Source organism: Neodiprion pinetum, chromosome 6 (genome assembly GCF_021155775.2).
Source record: "Neodiprion pinetum isolate iyNeoPine1 chromosome 6, iyNeoPine1.2, whole genome shotgun sequence".
Lineage (NCBI taxonomy): Eukaryota > Metazoa > Arthropoda > Insecta > Hymenoptera > Diprionidae > Neodiprion > Neodiprion pinetum.
Genome location: NC_060237.1, coordinates 25,470,585 through 25,489,957, shown reverse-complemented (window position 1 = coordinate 25,489,957; position 19,373 = coordinate 25,470,585). Strand labels below are relative to the sequence as shown.

At 40.1% G+C, this 19,373-nt stretch overlaps 1 protein-coding gene across 1 annotated transcript; it reads right to left on the bottom strand.

Annotated features, from left to right (window-relative positions):
- Positions 1-357: 357 nt before the first annotated feature.
- LOC124221824 (uncharacterized) lies at positions 358-7,045 on the bottom strand. The gene is made up of 7 exons (XM_046632159.1): positions 6,977-7,045; positions 4,519-4,726; positions 4,131-4,370; positions 3,280-3,366; positions 2,201-2,332; positions 1,965-2,116; positions 358-1,779 (listed from the first exon to the last, which is right to left on the bottom strand). The coding sequence occupies exons 2-7, from the start codon at positions 4,723-4,725 to the stop codon at positions 1,653-1,655; spliced, it is 945 nt and encodes a 314-aa protein (XP_046488115.1). The 5' UTR covers position 4,726; positions 6,977-7,045; the 3' UTR covers positions 358-1,652.
- Between the last annotated feature and the right edge of the window lie 12,328 nt (positions 7,046-19,373).

Genomic DNA, 19,373 nt, shown 5'->3' with positions numbered 1-19,373 from the left:
TGAAACTCTGTTTCGCAACGCTTTTGTCTCCGAAATTGTCACGGTCACCGAACCTGTAATGTTCACGCTTGTTAGATGCTCCGGGACCGTGAACTATATGGTGAGAAATTTTTCGTTTTTTTTTTTTTTTTTAAAGAAAATAATTTGATAATTTTAATTGCATGCGTATCCAACGAACCTTAAACACCTTTCAAATGTTGAACTTCCTAAGTTCTGTACGTCCACAATAGACACAGAGTTTCCTTTGTTTCCATGCTGAGATGATGAGGAATCAAGTGTGGTTTAGAAAAACTTGGTTTATTGCAGGTTAATATGGGAATGCAGTACAAGATACATAAATAAATAATTTGACATGTGTAGAATCTGAATAATATTTCATTTTTATTATAGTTTATCTTACACTCATTCTGCGCATACATACAACTTAAACATAAAATCGTCTATCAACTACGAAACACCAGCATATACAGGAATTAAAAAAATTTTCAGTAATAAATGTCAATCTCCGTGATTTGGATCGATGTCTCATCGCGGACATTTCATATCGTGTAGTTATTAAAGTCTATAATGATCACTAATTTAGAAATTTTTGAATTCATAGCATTCTTGCGAAAGCTTATGAACTAAATACCTGTGAAAAAATTACCCTCAAGTAAAATATATACAGTATAAAAATTTCGAAGAAATAACCTGAGATATTAACTGATAAATATATTGGGAGGCATCCTGTATTACTGCCGATTATATAAAAGAGATTATATCAACGACCTCTGTCTCCTATGGATAATAACAAAATTTTAATATTGTATATTCCTAGGTTCAGATGTCTTACAAGCAATCTCACAAAAATTTCGTCCATTTGATGGTTTAAATTCTTAGATCCTGTTGGGTGAAAATTTTTTTTACGGCTCGTAAGAATATCTTCAAAATGTGTGAAACATTCGAACAGCTTACTGCATGAATTTTCGTTTACGTCGATTTACAATAAATTATAATAAATATTATCTTTCGTCTCGATACTTAGATGAATTTAATTAATTAAGTTTACCTAAGTTTCAAGTCTTATTCAGTCTACTTCTACAAAAAAGTGTTGTTTTTTTTTTCAATTTTAAATTATATACGTCTTCGTAATGAAGAAAGAAAAGGAGTCAACTCTCGATTTTCTCTCTTTGTTAATCGAACCTACAAGGACTTTTTTTAAACAATTGAGATAAATTAAAAATTTTGCCCTGACGAGGTGTCGTATGCAATGATAGGCCGTTGCTTTTGCGGCGTCATAAAGTTTCTTTCGTGGAAAGTACCTATTTTAATATTTACTTTGAGTGAGAAGTTGAAAAGTTTTTAAATCAATTTCAATCGTCTCAAGTATCACATGTGATAGTGTAAAAAATTGTATATATATATATGTATATGTATACAAGCGATTGTTGTGCGGTATAAATATTTTTGGTGCTTTAATAATTTATATACGTATATTGTTCTAAGTCTAACCGGCGTCGTATATACGGTATAAAGCAAAACCGTAACTTTCGACAGTATGCGTACTTCCACGTGTATAAATTCAATTTAAACTCTGGTTTAATTGCGATCGTAAAGTGATTGGAGCCTCCAATAAAATTCTAAATAACGTTCAATCATCGATTAAATTGAAATTAAACTGCGTTACAGTCTAAGAAAAGCGTTCGACAGTCTTCACCTGAACGGCCGCGTCGGCCAGCCTCGGATAAAGCTTCGAATGCAACTCCACTCTGCCTTTGAAGCAAGTAACTGGTCGCGTATCTAAAATTATCCGAGAGAAAAAATTAAGTAAAAATACTATCGTAAGAATATTGTCCCATATTTATCAAATAGTAAATACATCGTAATTTCCCTTGCAGTATTGGAGTACTCGGTTTTTCCCCACTAATTCATAAATCTGTTGCAATTTTTAGGTAACGACGATTGATTTATAAGAATATACTCACGATCCCAATTGACAGAAGATCGAGGATTGCCCTTGTGTATCTGCGGTACATTCTGCGTTAGCTTCGCAAAGAGCACGCTCGGCACAACCGCGTTGTCCTTCATCTTCGGCGCGGCCGACTCCGCTGAAAGATTTCATGGATCGTACGTATCCCTGGAAGGAAAAAGCGGTTATTAAGCGTAAGGTAAGAAGTGATACGCGAATGGATAAGTGGAACTGTTCGCTACCACCGATTACCTTGAGCATGGAAATTGAGGCAACGGCGGCTTCCGAAATGGTGTCCCGCTTTCCCATAGACCTGGCGGTGAGAGAACGGTGCGAGAATGATGTCTTCAGGGCGTCCAAGAGGTTCATAACGATGCCGATGAACTGCATATCAGAGAAAATTTCTTTGTAAATGAAAACTGTTCCGTTAATGTGGGCGGCGAATAATTGAGACGACCTATCTACGTCCCGCTCTGTCAGTAGGATGAACCGAATTGACCAACTCGAGACATCGAAGATTTCGAAGCGAAACGACTTGGAAAGAAACGATTCGAATCGCTAATCTTGTTTGATCCGGCATCTTCGGCGTTTGGAGTTGATCAATTAGTTTATATCTACTGGGATTGCTGGGACATGTACAAACATCAATGTGTTGTGATGACAGTAAGCACAAATGACCTGATTTCGAAGAGATCCGAATAAATTTAGGTAATGAAAACGTAGCATTGTTTAACCAACGGTAGCACAATGTAGCCCCAAGCTATTGGCAGGATGTGGGAACATTTGATGTTCTGTATTCAACTTTATGAAGGGGGTGCCTTGGACGACTTCGACGTTGTTGTATATATCTCGAATTATCCAAGTCCATGTATCTCAAACGAAAAAAGCGCCTAACAGCCACATCTACATGCAATTCTGAACAAAAACACTCCAACACATTTTCATTTAATGCAAAATTAAGGAATGGCTTGATTTCTACGAATACGCTATCGTGATTTCGTAGAAATCTTGCTATTTCTTTATTTCTGCGTTAAATGAAAATGTGTTGGAGTGTTTTTGTTCAGAATTGCGTATAGATGTGGCTGTCAAGCCATTTTTCGCCTTTGAGATATACGTGGACTTCGATATTTCGAGATATGTACAACAACGTCGAAATCGACTAGGGCACCCCCTTAAATGGCATGTGGCTTATGTATCATAAAATATGTAAAACGCAATGTAACAACGTACGCTCATTAATATGGCACGAAAAATGCATTATTGGACGTTTTTTGCAAACGTTTTTTTACAACAAAAATGATGGACCAACTGATCGGTGTTTTAATACTAACCTCGGAGGCCTGTTTTGCCATGACTGCTACCTGATCAGGATCTCGCCCCTGTCCCAGAAATGCGCCCAGCACCGCTGTCAATACTCCCTAAACAACCGACACCAGCCGTGTGCACTAAGTCTAAATTTTGTTCATGTATATATACAAACGAATACACTTGCTGCTTTCATCTACAGCATCTTGTTTTACAGTTCATTGTATGACCTTAGTGTCGGATATAATTTTGATCCAATCATTTTTACAAATATCGATCCCAAACGGTTATAACAGCGTTCAACTTGTTTTATTTTTATTTTTTCAATTTATCACACGTTACGACCAGACGAAATACTATAACAAATTTGAACAAGTTTGTTTATTTATTTGGTCTTGAAAATCGTATCATTATTTTTAAATCTGGTGTGAAAATGTGAGGAAAGTGTCGTGATGATTTACAATGTATCCCAATAGTGGGTAAAACGTAATTTGAAGATGCTGCAGTGTTGTAATTTCAATCTATATAGGTATAAGGCAGTACATATAGGTAAAGCAACGTGAAAAGCATATGTGAAAATTAAATGAAGCAGTGATAACGTACTATGCGGAGAATATTTTGTACAAGGGAACATTACATTAATTATTATTAAACCTATAATTAATAGTATTACCGCAAAATCTATGCATTATATGATGTATTATTAATATTTTCGAACAAGCTCGCAACTGCTAATGTGTTTATCATATGAATTTAATTATCCGTAAAAAGTATAAAGGAAATATTGTCTCCTTTACCAATCTATGTTCATAATTAAAAAGTTAGAAAGGTGCGAAAGTAGGTACAAAGAGGTGAGCTCCAGGGTATGATTTCGTACCTGCAATGGGCTGCTTTGGTTGTCCACTTTGTCAATACCGTCAGCTTGTTGTTGAGGTCCACCCAGGAGGGCACTCAAAACGCGTAGACCAACCGACAACATATTCGCCCAGGGGCTAGGAGGTGCTCCATCGTCGATATCATTTTTACTAGGTCCTGCATTGCCGCCGGTTTGACCGAGCAGCATATGCATCACCATACTCAGCATATTCGACCAGGAAAAGCCGCCGCTGCTACCTTCCTGAGGACAACAAATAAAAACGATTTACAACAAAAACTCGTCTAGGTATACAAAAAAATAAATAAAAATGTTTGAATTTTAAACAATATATGTATAGCACACACCGTTATTGTCAATTATTAATTGCGCTTTGTTTCCTTACGGTTACCTGGATTTGGTTGGTGCTGACATCCTCGAGATCGTCAAGAGCGACCTTCTTCATCGCATTTGGCTTTTCGGCGAATTTCCTCTGATCTCTGACTTGCTGGTATTGCTGTGGGTACTGTACATCGTACTGAGGATGCTGTGGTAACGCCGATGCTTGTCCCAAAACAAGCGCCACTAGGCACAGGGATACAAATTGGTTGTACTGCATTCTGGAATAAAAATTTTATTCGATCACGTATTGTAGGTGTATTGTTGAAGTGTATAATTTTAAACCACGGGGATTATTATCGAAGCAATTGAAACGAACGAAATGACCGCCTCTCAAGCCCCGTGTTCCTCATTAATAGTTGAGTGAAGTTCCGTTAAGAATGCGGTGAACGTGGTAACTCGATTTGGGTCAGTCGGTCTTTGGAGCGGATTTAATCCCTCGAACAAAAGGCTGCATTTACTGTAAGTTCGCACATAACCGTGATCAGTGACTGCCTTTTGCAATCTACACTTATCTTCAACCGCAACATTATTTTCTCTGAATAGAAAAGCGCTCGGTTTCCAGATATTAAATTTAAAAAACGCAAGATGGGTTTAAAGATCGGATGTTTTTCATTGAATTACAATTTAAGAAATAAAATAGACTGAAATTTCAAAAATACGGATTTACGAATTGTAATGTGAACGCAAACACTGAGTGTCGATTCGTTTTCGTAATTTTTTTTTTTTTTCTTTCTTAACCATATTAAGGAAAGATGTAACATTTTAACGAGAAAACACGCGTCGTCACGGTATATAAGCCGCTCGTAATTATCTAGCGAAAACGCGGTAGAGCGTCGTTGAAATCATTAAACGCACAGTGTCGGTTTCTGAAATCAGATATAATTATTTCGCGAAACGTAACAGAACTTGCGTGGTTAACGGTTAGAGAAAGTGCATTTTCGAAAACTCGTCACTGGTATACATGCCGTGAGATAATTTGTGTCATTGGGATTATCTTCAGTTACTCATTGTCGTTATCCTCGCGTGACAGAAAGGTTTGATACTCAAAAAATCCGATTTCGTTACTCGCGAAATGAAGGAATGCATCGATTCACATGTCAATGTGTGAGTATACCTATAATATTACTATCGCCGCACCTTGACCGCGAAAGGCAAACTCTATAGGTAAGCTCGACGTCTCAGCTCTCGCTCAACGAGACCACGGCAGTCGCTGTCTTGTTAACCCACTTCTGATCGGGAAGTTTGTTGAACCTGATGCGAACCGTTATTCGAAAACTCGGTCGTGACCCACTGAACGAGCTCGCTGCAGAGTCGTGGTAGAAAACAAAAAAAAAAAAAAAACAACCCAATCAACTAAGGAAAAAAGGAAAAACAAAAAAATCTCACCACCTGGATCCTGGATCCATCAAATTCGGAGAAACAATTATAAGATTGGCATAAAAAAAAAACGAATCAATAAAGTGACCTTTTTAAAATATTCGATAACTAAAGTTTATTTAGTTCACTACGCAATTTACAATTTTTATATGTTAAAAAGACTGACTGTGCGCCTGATAAATCCTTGGCCTTTCATAGAATGGTAGTGAACATGAACAGACATTCTTGTCTCACAATTGTAATGAACCTTGTCTAGAAAGTATAATTTAAGTGTTCAAAGCGTGACACGATTTACTCTATCGCTGTATGCGGCAGAGACGCGTCGTCGCAAGGTTCATTTACCTTTTATCTACTCTGCCCTTTGTATGTTTTAATTTCACTAGAGAAAAGACGGCCTCAATACTTCTTGTTTCACTTTCGGAAAATCTGTCTCTCCCGCACCTTCAGATGGAATTTTCCAAAACGACTCGTTGGGTTTCAGAACTGGTACTTGATTGTTGAAAAAAGAATCTTGGGCGAGGTACTAACTGTATCTTTGCACCTGCTGACTCAGGGTATTTCCTACCTGCATGCACTGATAATGTCTAAGTGCGTCTATGTCGTATCTTACTTTCTTACTAGGTATATTCATTTCTTAAAATAAATGAACTCATGTAAAGTGAACTTCAAAAATTATCCCAAATAGTCTACTTAATGGTATTTTGTAAAACATTTAAATCGAAAGTATTCCGATTTAATTTTACCTGAAAACAATTTATGAGTTGAGAAGAAACGAGTTGCGAATACTGTGCCGTTATTTTACATATCTTACACGTATTGAAATCTCTCGTGAAACAAATAATGTTGTGTAAGACGTTAAACCAGTATGTAGGGAACTTCACTGTGTCATTGTGCAATTTACTTTGAAAGGGCCGCCGCTAGATTTGTTAGAAATATGTTTTTATTTGTCAACTTAATTTATTCACGTTACATATATTCCTGTATCCTTATAGAATTTAAATTGAATTATGAACCAATCGCAAGATATGAGAGATGCATCAAAAATGATCGACAACAATAAATAACCAAGTAAGAATGTTTTTTGTACTCACGTCGATATTTCCGGGTAGATTACCGTGACACTGTCTCTCAGTTCTGAAGATGAAATTCCTGGCGGGGTCTTCTATATAGCCTGCGCACCTTGGGGGGGTAGACCGTTCCACCAATCACCTTTCACCTTTGAAACTATTTTCAATGGAATTAACCAATAAGATCGGCCGGCTCAATTGTTACGGATATCGTTGACGATTTTTAAGTTTGATTTTGTAATTCCGTGCAAGACTACTACTTGGTGTTTTCGTTTTGCTTTTGCGCAAATGTACGCAAATGTGCGCAAATGAGGCGACGGCGACGAAAGTAAACCTGTCGGATACTAAGCGACAAATTCAAATCAAAAGACAAATTGCATTCGTGGCTGTACATCGGAGTTCTACTTAATTATTTACCGTCTTAATGAAAGTTCATTGGTCTGGTGTGACTGGTAAAAAGTGGCGGTTGACCTCGACCATCAAAAGACTTTGAACTTTCTTCTTTTTAAAAGATGCAAAAACTTCGTCACTTTGCTTTGCATCTATACATCTACGACCTGCACTGACTGATTCTCGTTTTATATAAAGTGGTGTGCAGTATATAATGTATAGTGTTCAGTAAAGTTTGCTTATAAGGGCTTGTAAGAAAGGAATGTTTTCGGAACGATGCAGTGTAGTCAAGAGGATTAGACGCGTTTTCTCTTCAGTGTCCAGAGCTCGCCACAACTTATTTTGATAGTATTTTACGGATTGCTCATGATACGTCGCTTTCTAATCTTGGTTTTTCGAAGAAATGGTGTTGGAAAAAGTGACCGACAAGTTATTTACATTGGATGCTTTAAAAATTGCATTTACACATTCTTTTATTTTAAAATCAAATAAAATGCAAAAAATGATCGCTTTCTCATCACTGTAGAAATATAAATATCCCAGTACTTTCTTCTTTATGGTCTTTGCTTAACGCTGGAAGCTCCAAATGAATTTGAAAACCTCGCCTACTAAAACTTGCATCGTTCCATTTACTTGAAGTGCATTTTCACTGATTACAGGTCCGTTATCGCGAAGTAATCTATAGAGCCAATGCCATTATCTTTGTGATAAGAAACAATGCTTACGAGATGGTCAGTAACGGACTTTAGAACGCTTTCTGTCAGACTACGAAATTCAAATAAGTTATTGCAAATAGTTTATAAAATGAGATACACATGTAACTGCAGTTCTGGACGTTATTATACAGCATCCGCTGCGGCTATAGTTTATGTTCCTCTTTGAAATTACGTTCATCTGGTCACGTGTTTCGGTCAATACCTCATCTTATCCTGTAGATAGTGGTAGGTGAGAAATGAGGAGGCTGGATAAACTCATAACTGTTTCAGTAGCGGTAAGTTCGATCACCTATGCACTCTTCTTATTAGGAGCATCTCGCTAATTCTCACATGAAGTTCTTCAGCTTGTTGACGTCGTGTTCTTTCGGTGTAATAAGGTTGCTCCACATACAGTTATAGATACCCTGAATAACGTTATAAGCAAAAGGTACATAGAGATGTCAATGGAAACAAAAATTAAGTCAATTACAAGTGCCAAACTTTTCCGGGACATGTTTACGTAATTTAATTCATTCTTCACGGTTGTCGGAACAATTCTTTTGTACAGAAACACCGTGAATGATACAGACCTTCGTGGTTCCCCGGCGTTCCGATTCGTGATTTGACCATGAACAAAATTAATTGTCGGAGGAGTCAAATTACGTGATTGCTCATTTTTGGGTTTATTCTATCATACGCAGTACTATCTAATCTGCAGATATTTAAAAACAAAACATGCAAACAAAGCCTCCCCGGTTGATAGGCAACTGAAGTTACATCCGGGGTACTTCTACGTGTAAGATGTAACCTTAGTTGCCTATTTGCCGGCGAAGCATCACTCGCATGGTCAACCCTCAAGAAATCCGTCCGGTATAATCCTGTAAGTACCGGGCTTGTGAAACAAATTGTTACTTTCCTTCCTGTCTATAGCTAACGATTTTTAACATACACACTTCACGTTGCAGATATCACGTATAAAAAATAATACGTGCCTGACGAACGATTTTAACAGACGACTGTTCTTACTAATCGACACCGTAACGTAGATTAATAAATTACCTATTATACCTATATCAAGAGACAAACGGGCGTGTGGTTTAATCTACAAGATAATTCTTACGGGGAAAGATCTGCAGGCTTTATGGGAAAATCGGTACGCTGTTCATAGGGTTTCATTTTGACTCGAGGACAGCATTTCCCACCGACCTCGGCGATCGACGTTTCTATAATATACATATACATGCACGTAGGATGCACATACGTACGGAGTACGCTTTGCGCTAAAAGAATTGTAGCGTTACAGCTATTCGACACAGAAAATCCGTGCGGCGTAGCGGGACCGTGCCGGTCAATTTACATAACCATTTGTATCCTGCAGTTTCCCCTCCGTTACACCGCTCTGGGAATAGGCACCTGGTAGAATGCGGCTTACACCCTCTTCGTGGGCCTTCTCTCACGGACGCGACCTTGTCCTCGCAGTGGTGGAATGCAGAGCGTGCCAGCTTCGGGGCTAAATGGACCGCCCTGGGTCACGTACGCGACCGACAAACACGCATCTCACGTTATATTCCACGGGCTTCCGTTTCATGCTACACCTTGCGTTTGCGCTTATGCATACCAGCTGCGTCTTTGATAACCAAGCGCAGGCTATTCGTTCGTGACGGTAGTTGATTGTAGGCGGATTCTAAATTGCTTCGTTCATCGTTTTACATGCAGCAGGTTATATTGCTTCGTTTTACCTCCACTCTCGGTAAGAAAATAACACCAAGTTCCTGATCGACATTCGTGACAGTTGTTTTCTTGAGATTTTCCAAGATTACGTTAAACGGAATCGTGCTTTCGTGGGTCATTTTTACAGCAACTTGTCGAACAAATAGTTCTGGCAATAGATAAGCATGGCAATTTCAGAAAACGCGTGATCCAAAGTATATCTGTACATCCATGGCCAAATAAATCTTCCTCGTTATGAATTTATAATTGATCGTTAAAATTTTTTCAGGAATACCGTGTCTGTAGCAAAGTTAGCGATAACGGATTGCAAGAATATGAAAGATACATAAGTACGCGCATGGGATGACCGTGCGAAAAATGACCTTAATTTACTCTCGAAACATTGTGAAATTTGTTTTTAATGTTCCAAATTGTCTATGTCATCAAGTTTGTTGAAATTAAGAGAATAAATATGTGCTCCAATCACTTTGAAATCGGGTCGTTACAGCTGCTTGGCTGAACGGTTAGTTTTGTGTGCGAAAAATGAAACATGCGCTCGAAGGATTCACAATCAGTCGCACTGTTCTTCTCTGTCTGCCCTTATATGATTTAGTTGCGCAACACCAAGTTAATTCGGGCAAAGGACTTGTGGTGAATGAAGTAAGATAAAGAACGTAAAACCGGAAGAGTCATGACGCACGAGAAAAGAAAGTATTCGAATAGGCGGCGCAGCGGTGATTCAACTCACAATCAGATGCCGGATCTAGGTGCGTGCGGACCAGATTTTTTCTTGCCACGAAACAAGCATGCATTACGATTTTAGGCACATGTGTCGCTTAAAATACATCTCAGTATTGGATGAAATACATTGCGACCGGAACTGTGAAATTGTCGAAGCAAAGTTTCGGTAAAACTACTAATTGTAAGAGGTCTTTGAAAAATCCAGAGATCGGTGGCGCGTCACCAAGATGGTACTTCCGGGAATTACGAGCGAATAATTCCTGCATGGCGTAAATTTCGTTTGACTCGTCACTGCATGAGGGTTACATTGCTCATGAATGGATGGCTCTAATAGATTCCAATTGTTTATCGAACTGTTTCTTAGAGGAATGCGAGGGACTCACTAACTTGGTTATAGTGACTCAATGATCGGGGTCAAGATACGTCATAGATAGTATGAAAAAAGGTTTCTCTCTGACAATAAGCCTCTGCGGTGTGAATTTTGAGAATCAAATTGAGCGTATTAAATGGAACAATGCGCACTCGTATTATATACTAAAAATTCAGAAAAGGTCAGGAATTTCCTGAACTTTCGAACGTCTTTGAACGGAATAGTGACACATGACGCGGTTTAAAGAATTTGCATGTTAATTGTGGCATGAGCATGATGAAATGATAATTCATATATGCTTGTATGTCATCAGTACGATTTGGAAGAGTTTATGATTTACTCTTATTTTCGATACGCTTTCCTTTATTTTTGCCACGGTTAGTGCACAAAGACAATAAAATTGGTCATTGTTGACATCTCCCCATATTTACTGTGACCAAGAGTTTGTAACGAAAATGAACTTCTAATTACATCTCGTGGTAAAAAAATGTCCATTATACTAAGGCATGCTGGATATAAAATATTGAAGTTGCGGATGGTGTAGTTTGATAGTATTTCTTATGACGTGTGTTGCTGCTTCATTCCGATGACGTTTAGAGCACGATTTGAAATTTCGAGGGATGTCAGTCGACGCTCTGAACGCCCTTGTGGCGATCCTTGAAAACCGATAAGTCTGAAAAGGGTCGTTTGAATGGATTCTGGGATAAAGAGTTTTGTGCTGCCGGTGACATTCGCCCGGGGCCAAAACGCTGCGATCAACGCATCAAAAGTTCCAGCCAAAAGACGAGAACCTGTGTTTTCGAAATTTTTCAGCAGATGCTTTTTCCTTCGTGATGTCTCTCCTGTCGATTCCACGCTCTTTTCGCTGCGTTTCTTGAGTTCCTGGAGGTCCAATTAGTCAGGAGAGGATCAGAGGAATCAAATCTGAGACCATCTATTTTTTGATCGAAAAATGAGGAAAAAGTAAGGCTAACCCCTTTGCATTTTTGGCGAAAATTTTGGCGATTTTGAAAAGTGCTGGAATAATTTCTTTCATGCACTATTCCGACGTAATTTTGCGAGAGAAATCGATTGGGCGCAGTCCCAACACGCTGCGATCAACGCATCAAAAGTTACAGCCAAAAAACGAGAACCTGTATTTTCGACATTTTTCGGCAGGTGCTTTTTCCTCCGTAATTTCTCTCCTGTTGATCCCACACTCTTTTCGCTGCGTTTTCCGAGTTCCTGGTGGTCCAATAAGTCGGGAAAGGGTCATACGAATCGAATTTGAGACCAAAAATTTTCGGCCCCAGAAAAAAGTAAGGCTAACCCCTTTGCATTTTTGGCGAAAATTTTGGCGATTTTGAAAAGTGCTGGAATAAATTCTTTCATGCACTATTCCGACGTAATTTTGCGAGAAAAATCGATTGGGCGCAGTCCCAACACGCTGCGATCAACGCATCAAAAGTTACAGCCAAAAAACGAGAACCTGTATTTTCGACATTTTTCGGCAGGTGCTTTTTCCTCCGTAATTTCTCTCCTGTTGATCCCACACTCTTTTCGCTGCGTTTTCTGAGTTCCTGGTGGTCCAATTAGTCGGATAAGGGTCATACGAATCGAATCTAAGACCAAAAATTTTCGGCCCCAAAAAAAAGTAAGGCTAACCCCTTTGCATTTTTGGCGAAAATTTTGGCGATTTTGAAAAGTGCTGGAATAAATTCTTTTACGCACCATTCCGACGTAATTTTGCGAGAAAAATCGATTGGGCGCAGTCCCAACACGCTGCGATCAACGCATCAAAAGTTACAGCCAAGAAACGAGAACCTGTATTTTCGACATTTTTCGGCAGGTGCTTTTTCCTCCGTAATTTCTCTCCTGTTGATCCCACGCTCTTTTCGCTGCGTTTTCTGAGTTCCTGGTGGTCCAATTAGTCGGGAAAGGGTCATACGAATCGAATCTGAGACCAAAAATTTACGGCCCCAAAAAAAAGTAAGGCTAACCCCTTTGCATTTTTGGCGAAAATTTTGGCGATTTTGAAAAGTGCTGGAATAAATTCTTTCATGCACTATTCCGACGTAATTTTGCGAGAAAAATCGATTGGGCGCAGTCCCAACACGCTGCGATCAACGCATCAAAAGTTACAGCCAAAAAACGAGAACCTGTATTTTCGACATTTTTCGGCAGGTGCTTTTTCCTCCGTAATTTCTCTCCTGTTGATCCCACACTCTTTTCGCTGCGTTTTCTGAGTTCCTGGTGGTCCAATTAGTCGGATAAGGGTCATACGAATCGAATCTGAGACCAAAAATTTTCGGCCCCAAAAAAAAGTAAGGCTAACCCCTTTGCATTTTTGGCGAAAATATTGGCGATTTTGAAAAGTGCTGGAATAAATTCTTTCACGCACCATTCCGACGTAATTTTGCGAGAAAAATCGATTGGGCGCAGTCCCAACACGCTGCGATCAACGCATCAAAAGTTACAGCCAAGAAACGAGAACCTATATTTTCAACATTTTTCGGCAGGTGCTTTTTCCTCCGTAATTTCTCTCCCGTTGATCCCACACTCTTTTCGCTGCGTTTTCTGAGTTCCTGGTGGTCCAATTAGTCGGGAAAGGGTCACACGAATCGAATCTGAGACCAAAAATTTTCGGCCCCAAAAAAAAGTAAGGCTAACCCCTTTGCATTTTTGGCGCAAATTTTGGCGATTTTGAAAAGTGCTGGAATAAATTCTTTCATGCACTATTCCGACGTAATTTTGCGGGAAAAATCGATTGGGCGCAGTCCCAACACGCTGCGATCAACGCATCAAAAGTTACAGCCAAAAAACGAGAACCTGTATTTTCGACAGTTTTCGGCAGGTGCTTTTTCCTCCGTAATTTCTCTCCTGTTGATCCCACGCTCTTTTCGCTGCGTTTTCCGAGTTCCTGGTGGTCCAATTAGTCGGGAAAGGGTCATACGAATCGAATCTGAGACCAAAAATTTTCGGCCCCAAAAAAAAGTAAGGCTAACCCCTTTGCATTTTTGGCGAAAATTTTGGCGATTTTGAAAAGTGCTGGAATAAATTCTTTCATGCACTATTCCGACGTAATTTTGCGAGAAAAATCGATTGGGCGCAGTCCCAACACGCTGCGATCAACGCATCAAAAGTTACAGCCAAAAAACGAGAACCTGTATTTTCGACATTTTTCGGCAGGTGCTTTTTCCTCCGTAATTTCTCTCCTGTTGATCCCACGCTCTTTTCGCTGCGTTTTCTGAGTTCCTGGTGGTCCAATAAGTCGGGAAAGGGTCATACGAATCGAATCTGAGACCAAAAATTTACGGCCCCAAAAAAAAGTAAGGCTAACCCCTTTGCATTTTTGGCGAAAATTTTGGCGATTTTGAAAAGTGCTGGAATAAATTCTTTCATGCGCTATTCCGACGTAATTTTGCGAGAGAAATCGATTGGGCGCAGTCCCAACACGCTGCGATCAACGCATCAAAAGTTACAGCCAAGAAACGAGAACCTGTATTTTCGACATTTTTCGGCAGGTGCTTTTTCCTCCGTAATTTCTCTCCTGTTGATCCCACGCTCTTTTCGCTGCGTTTTCTGAGTTCCTGGTGGTCCAATTAGTCGGAAAAGGGTCATACGAATCGAATCTGAGACCAAAAATTTACGGCCCCAAAAAAAAGTAAGGCTAACCCCTTTGCATTTTTGGCGAAAATTTTGGCGATTTTGAAAAGTGCTGGAATAAATTCTTTCATGCACTATTCCGACGTAATTTTGCGAGAGAAATCGATTGGGCGCAGTCCCAACACGCTGCGATCAACGCATCAAAAGTTACAGCAAAAAAACGAGAACCAGTATTTTCGACATTTTTCGGCAGGTGCTTTTTCCTCCGTAATTTCTCTCCTGTTGATCCCACACTCTTTTCGCTGCGTTTACTGAGTTCCTGGTGGTCCAATTAGTCGGATAAGGGTCATACGAATCGAATCTGAGACCAAAAATTTTTGGCCCCAAAAAAAAGTAAGGCTAACCCCTTCGCATTTTTGGCGAAAATTTTGGCGATTTTGAAAAGTGCTGGAATAAATTCTTTCATGCACTATTCCGACGTAATTTTGCGAGAAAAATCAATTGGGCGCAGTCCCAACACGCTGCGATCAACGCATCAAAAGTTACAGCCAAAAAACGAGAACCTGTAATTTCGACATTTTTCGGCAGGTGCTTTTTCCTCCGTAATTTCTCTCCTGTTGATCCCACACTCTTTTCGCTGCGTTTTCCGAGTTCCTGGTGGTCCAATTAGTCGGGAAAGGGTCATACGAATCGAATCTGAGACCAAAAATTTTCGGCCCCAAAAAAAAGTAAGGCTAACCCCTTTGCATTTTTGGCGAAAATTTTGGCGATTTTGAAAAGTGCTGGAATAAATTCTTTCGTGCACTATACCGACGTAATTTTGCGAGAGAAATCGATTGGGCGCAGTCCCAACACGCTGCGATCAACGCATCAAAAGTAACAGCAAAAAAACGAGAACCAGTATTTTCGACATTTTTCGGCAGGTGCTTTTTCCTCCGTAATTTCTCTCCTGTTGATCCCACACTCTTTTCGCTGCGTTTTCTGAGTTCCTGGTGGTCCAATTAGTCCGATAAGGGTCATACGAATCGAATCTGAGACCAAAAATTTTTGGCCCCAAAAAAAAGTAAGGCTAACCCCTTTGCATTTTTGGCGAAAATTTTGGCGATTTTGAAAAGTGCTGGAATAAATTCTTTCATGCACTATACCGACGTAATTTTGCGAGAGAAATCGATTGGGCGCAGTCCCAACACGCTGCGATCAACGCATCAAAAGTAACAGCAAAAAAACGAGAACCAGTATTTTCGACATTTTTCGGCAGGTGCTTTTTCCTCCGTAATTTCTCTCCTGTTGATCCCACACTCTTTTCGCTGCGTTTTCTGAGTTCCTGGTGGTCCAATTAGTCCGATAAGGGTCATACGAATCGAATCTGAGACCAAAAATTTTTGGCCCCAAAAAAAAGTAAGGCTAACCCCTTTGCATTTTTGGCGAAAATTTTGGCGATTTTGAAAAGTGCTGGAATAAATTCTTTCATGCACTATTCCGACGTAATTTTGCGGGAAAAATCGATTGGGCGCAGTCCCAACACGCTGCGATCAACGCATCAAAAGTTACAGCCAAAAAACGAGAACCTGTATTTTCGACATTTTTCGGCAGGTGCTTTTTCCTCCGTAATTTCTCTCCTGTTGATCCCACACTCTTTTCGCTGCGTTTACTGAGTTCCTGGTGGTCCAATTAGTCGGATAAGGGTCATACGAATCGAATCTGAGACCAAAAATTTTTGGCCCCAAAAAAAAGTAAGGCTAACTCCTTTGCATTTTTGGCGAAAATTTTGGCGATTTTGAAAAGTGCTGGAATAAATTCTTTCATGCACTATTCCGACGTAATTTTGCGAGAAAAATCGATTGGGCGCAGTCCCAACACGCTGCGATCAACGCATCAAAAGTTACAGCCAAAAAACGAGAACCTGTAATTTCGACATTTTTCGGCAGGTGCTTTTTCCTCCGTAATTTCTCTCCTGTTGATCCCACACTTTTTTCGCTGCGTTTTCCGAGTTCCTGGTGGTCCAATTAGTCGGGAAAGGGTCATACGAATCGAATCTGAGACCAAAAATTTTCGGCCCCAAAAAAAAGTAAGGCTAACCCCTTTGCATTTTTGGCGAAAATTTTGGCGATTTTGAAAAGTGCTGGAATAAATTCTTCCATGCACTATTCCGACGTAATTTTGCGAGAGAAATCGATTGGGCGCAGTCCCAACACGCTGCGATCAACGCATCAAAAGTTACAGCAAAAAAACGAGAACCAGTATTTTCGACATTTTTCGGCAGGTGCTTTTTCCTCCGTAATTTCTCTCCTGTCGATCCCACACTCTTTTCGCTGCGTTTACTGAGTTCCTGGTGGTCCAATTAGTCGGATAAGGGTCATACGAATCGAATCTGAGACCAAAAATTTTTGGCCCCAAAAAAAAGTAAGGCTAACCCCTTTGCATTTTTGGCGAAAATTTTGGCGATTTTGAAAAGGACTGGAATAAATTCTTTCATGCACTATTCCGACGTAATTTTGCGAGAAAAATCGATTGGGCGCAGTCCCAACACGCTGCGATCAACGAATCAAAAGTTACAGCCAAAAAACGAGAACCTGTATTTTCGACATTTTTCGGCAGGTGCTTTTTCCTCCGTAATTTCTCTCCTGTTGATCCCACACTCTTTTCGCTGCGTTTACTGAGTTCCTGGTGGTCCAATTAGTCGGATAAGGGTCATACGAATCGAATCTGAGACCAAAAATTTTTGGCCCCAAAAAAAAGTAAGGCTAACCCCTTTGCATTTTTGGCGAAAATTTTGGCGATTTTGAAAAGTGCTGGAATAAATTCTTTAATGCACTATTCCGACGTAATTTTGCGAGAAAAATCGATTGGGCGCAGTCCCAACACGCTGCGATCAACGCATCAAAAGTTACAGCCAAGAAACGAGAACCTGTATTTTCGACATTTTTCGGCAGGTGCTTTTTCCTCCGTAATTTCTCTCCTGTTGATCCCACACTCTTTTCGCTGCGTTTTCTGAGTTCCTGGTGGTCCAATTAGTCGGGAAAGGGTCACACGAATCGAATCTAAGACCAAAAATTTTCGGCCCCAAAAAAAAGTAAGGCTAACCCCTTTGCATTTTTGGCGAAAATTTTGGCGATTTTAAAAAGTGCTGGAATAAATTCTTTCATGCACTATTCCGACGTAATTTTGCGGGAAAAATCGATTGGGCGCAGTCCCAACACGCTGCGATCAACGCATCAAAAGTTACAGCCAAAAAACGAGAACCTGTAATTTCGACATTTTTCGGCAGGTGCTTTTTCCTCCGTAATTTCTCTCCTGTTGATCCCACACTCTTTTCGCTGCGTTTTCCGAGTTCCTGGTGGTCCAATTAGTCGGGAAAGGGTCATACGAATCGAATCTGAGACCAAAAATTTTCGGCCCCAAAAAAAAGTAAGGCTAACCCCATTGCATTTTTGGCGAAAATTTTGGCGATTTTGAAAAGTGCTGGAATAAATTCTTTCATGCACTATACCGACGTAATTTTGCGAGAGAAATCGATTGGGCGCAGTCCCAACACGCTGCGATCAACGCATCAAAAGTTACAGCAAAAAAACGAGAACCAGTATTTTCGACATTTTTCGGCAGGTGCTTTTTCCTCCGTACTTTCTCTCCTGTTGATCCCACACTCTTTTCGCTGCGTATTCCGAGTTCCTGGTGGTCCAATTAGTCGGGAAAGGGTCATACGAATCGAATCTGAGACCAAAAATTTTCGGCCCCAAAAAAAAGTAAGGCTAACCCCTTTGCATTTTTGGCGAAAATTTTGGCGATTTTGAAAAGTGCTGGAATAAATTCTTTCATGCACTATACCGACGTAATTTTGTGAGAGAAATCGATTGGGCGCAGTCCCAACACGCTGCGATCAACGCATCAAAAGTTACAGCAAAAAAACGAGAACCAGTATTTTCGACATTTTTCGGCAGGTGCTTTTTCCTCCGTAATTTCTCTCCTGTTGATCCCACGCTCTTTTCGCTGCGTTTTCTGAGTTCCTGGTGGTCCAATTAGTCGGATAAGGGTCATACGAATCGAATCTGAGACCAAAAATTTTCGGCCCCAAAAAAAAGTAAGGCTAACCCCTTTGCATTTTTGGCGAAAATATTGGCGATTTTGAAAAGTGCTGGAATAAATTCTTTCACGCACCATTCCGACGTAATTTTGCGAGAAAAATCGATTGGGCGCAGTCCCAACACGCTGCGATCAACGCATCAAAAGTTACAGCCAAGAAACGAGAACCTGTATTTTCGACATTTTTCGGCAGGTGCTTTTTCCTCCGTAATTTCTCTCCTGTTGATCCCACGCTCTTTTCGCTGCGTTTTCTGAGTTCCTGGTGGTCCAATAAGTCGGGAAAGGGTCATACGAATCGAATCTGAGACCAAAAATTTACGGCCCCAAAAAAAAGTAAGGCTAACCCCTTTGCATTTTTGGCGAAAATTTTGGCGATTTTGAAAAGTGCTGGAATAAATTCTTTCATGCACTATTCCGACGTAATTTTGCGAGAGAAATCGATTGGGCGCAGTCCCAACACGCTGCGATCAACGCATCAAAAGTTACAGCAAAAAAACGAGAACCAGTATTTTCGACATTTTTCGGCAGGTGCTTTTTCCTCCGTAATTTCTCTCCTGTTGATCCCACACTCTTTTCGCTGCGTTTACTGAGTTCCTGGTGGTCCAATTAGTCGGATAAGGGTCATACGAATCGAATCTGAGACCAAAAATTTTTGGCCCCAAAAAAAAGTGAGGCTAACCCCTTCGCATTTTTGGCGAAAATTTTGGCGATTTTGAAAAGTGCTGGAATAAATTCTTTCATGCACTATTCCGACGTAATTTTGCGAGAAAAATCAATTGGGCGCAGTCCCAACACGCTGCGATCAACGCATCAAAAGTTACAGCCAAAAAACGAGAACCTGTAATTTCGA

Coding starts and splice junctions, on each gene's coding strand:
- LOC124221824 (XM_046632159.1), bottom strand. CDS start 4,725: ATGCAGTACAACCAATTTGTATCCCTGTGCCTAGTGGCGCTTGTTTTG. Junction 3,367..4,130: donor ACCAAAGCAGCCCATTGCAG/GTACGAAATCAT, acceptor TCGGTTGTTTAG/GGAGTATTGACAGCGGTGCT. Junction 2,117..2,200: donor CCTCAATTTCCATGCTCAAG/GTAATCGGTGGT, acceptor TTTTCCTTCCAG/GGATACGTACGATCCATGAA.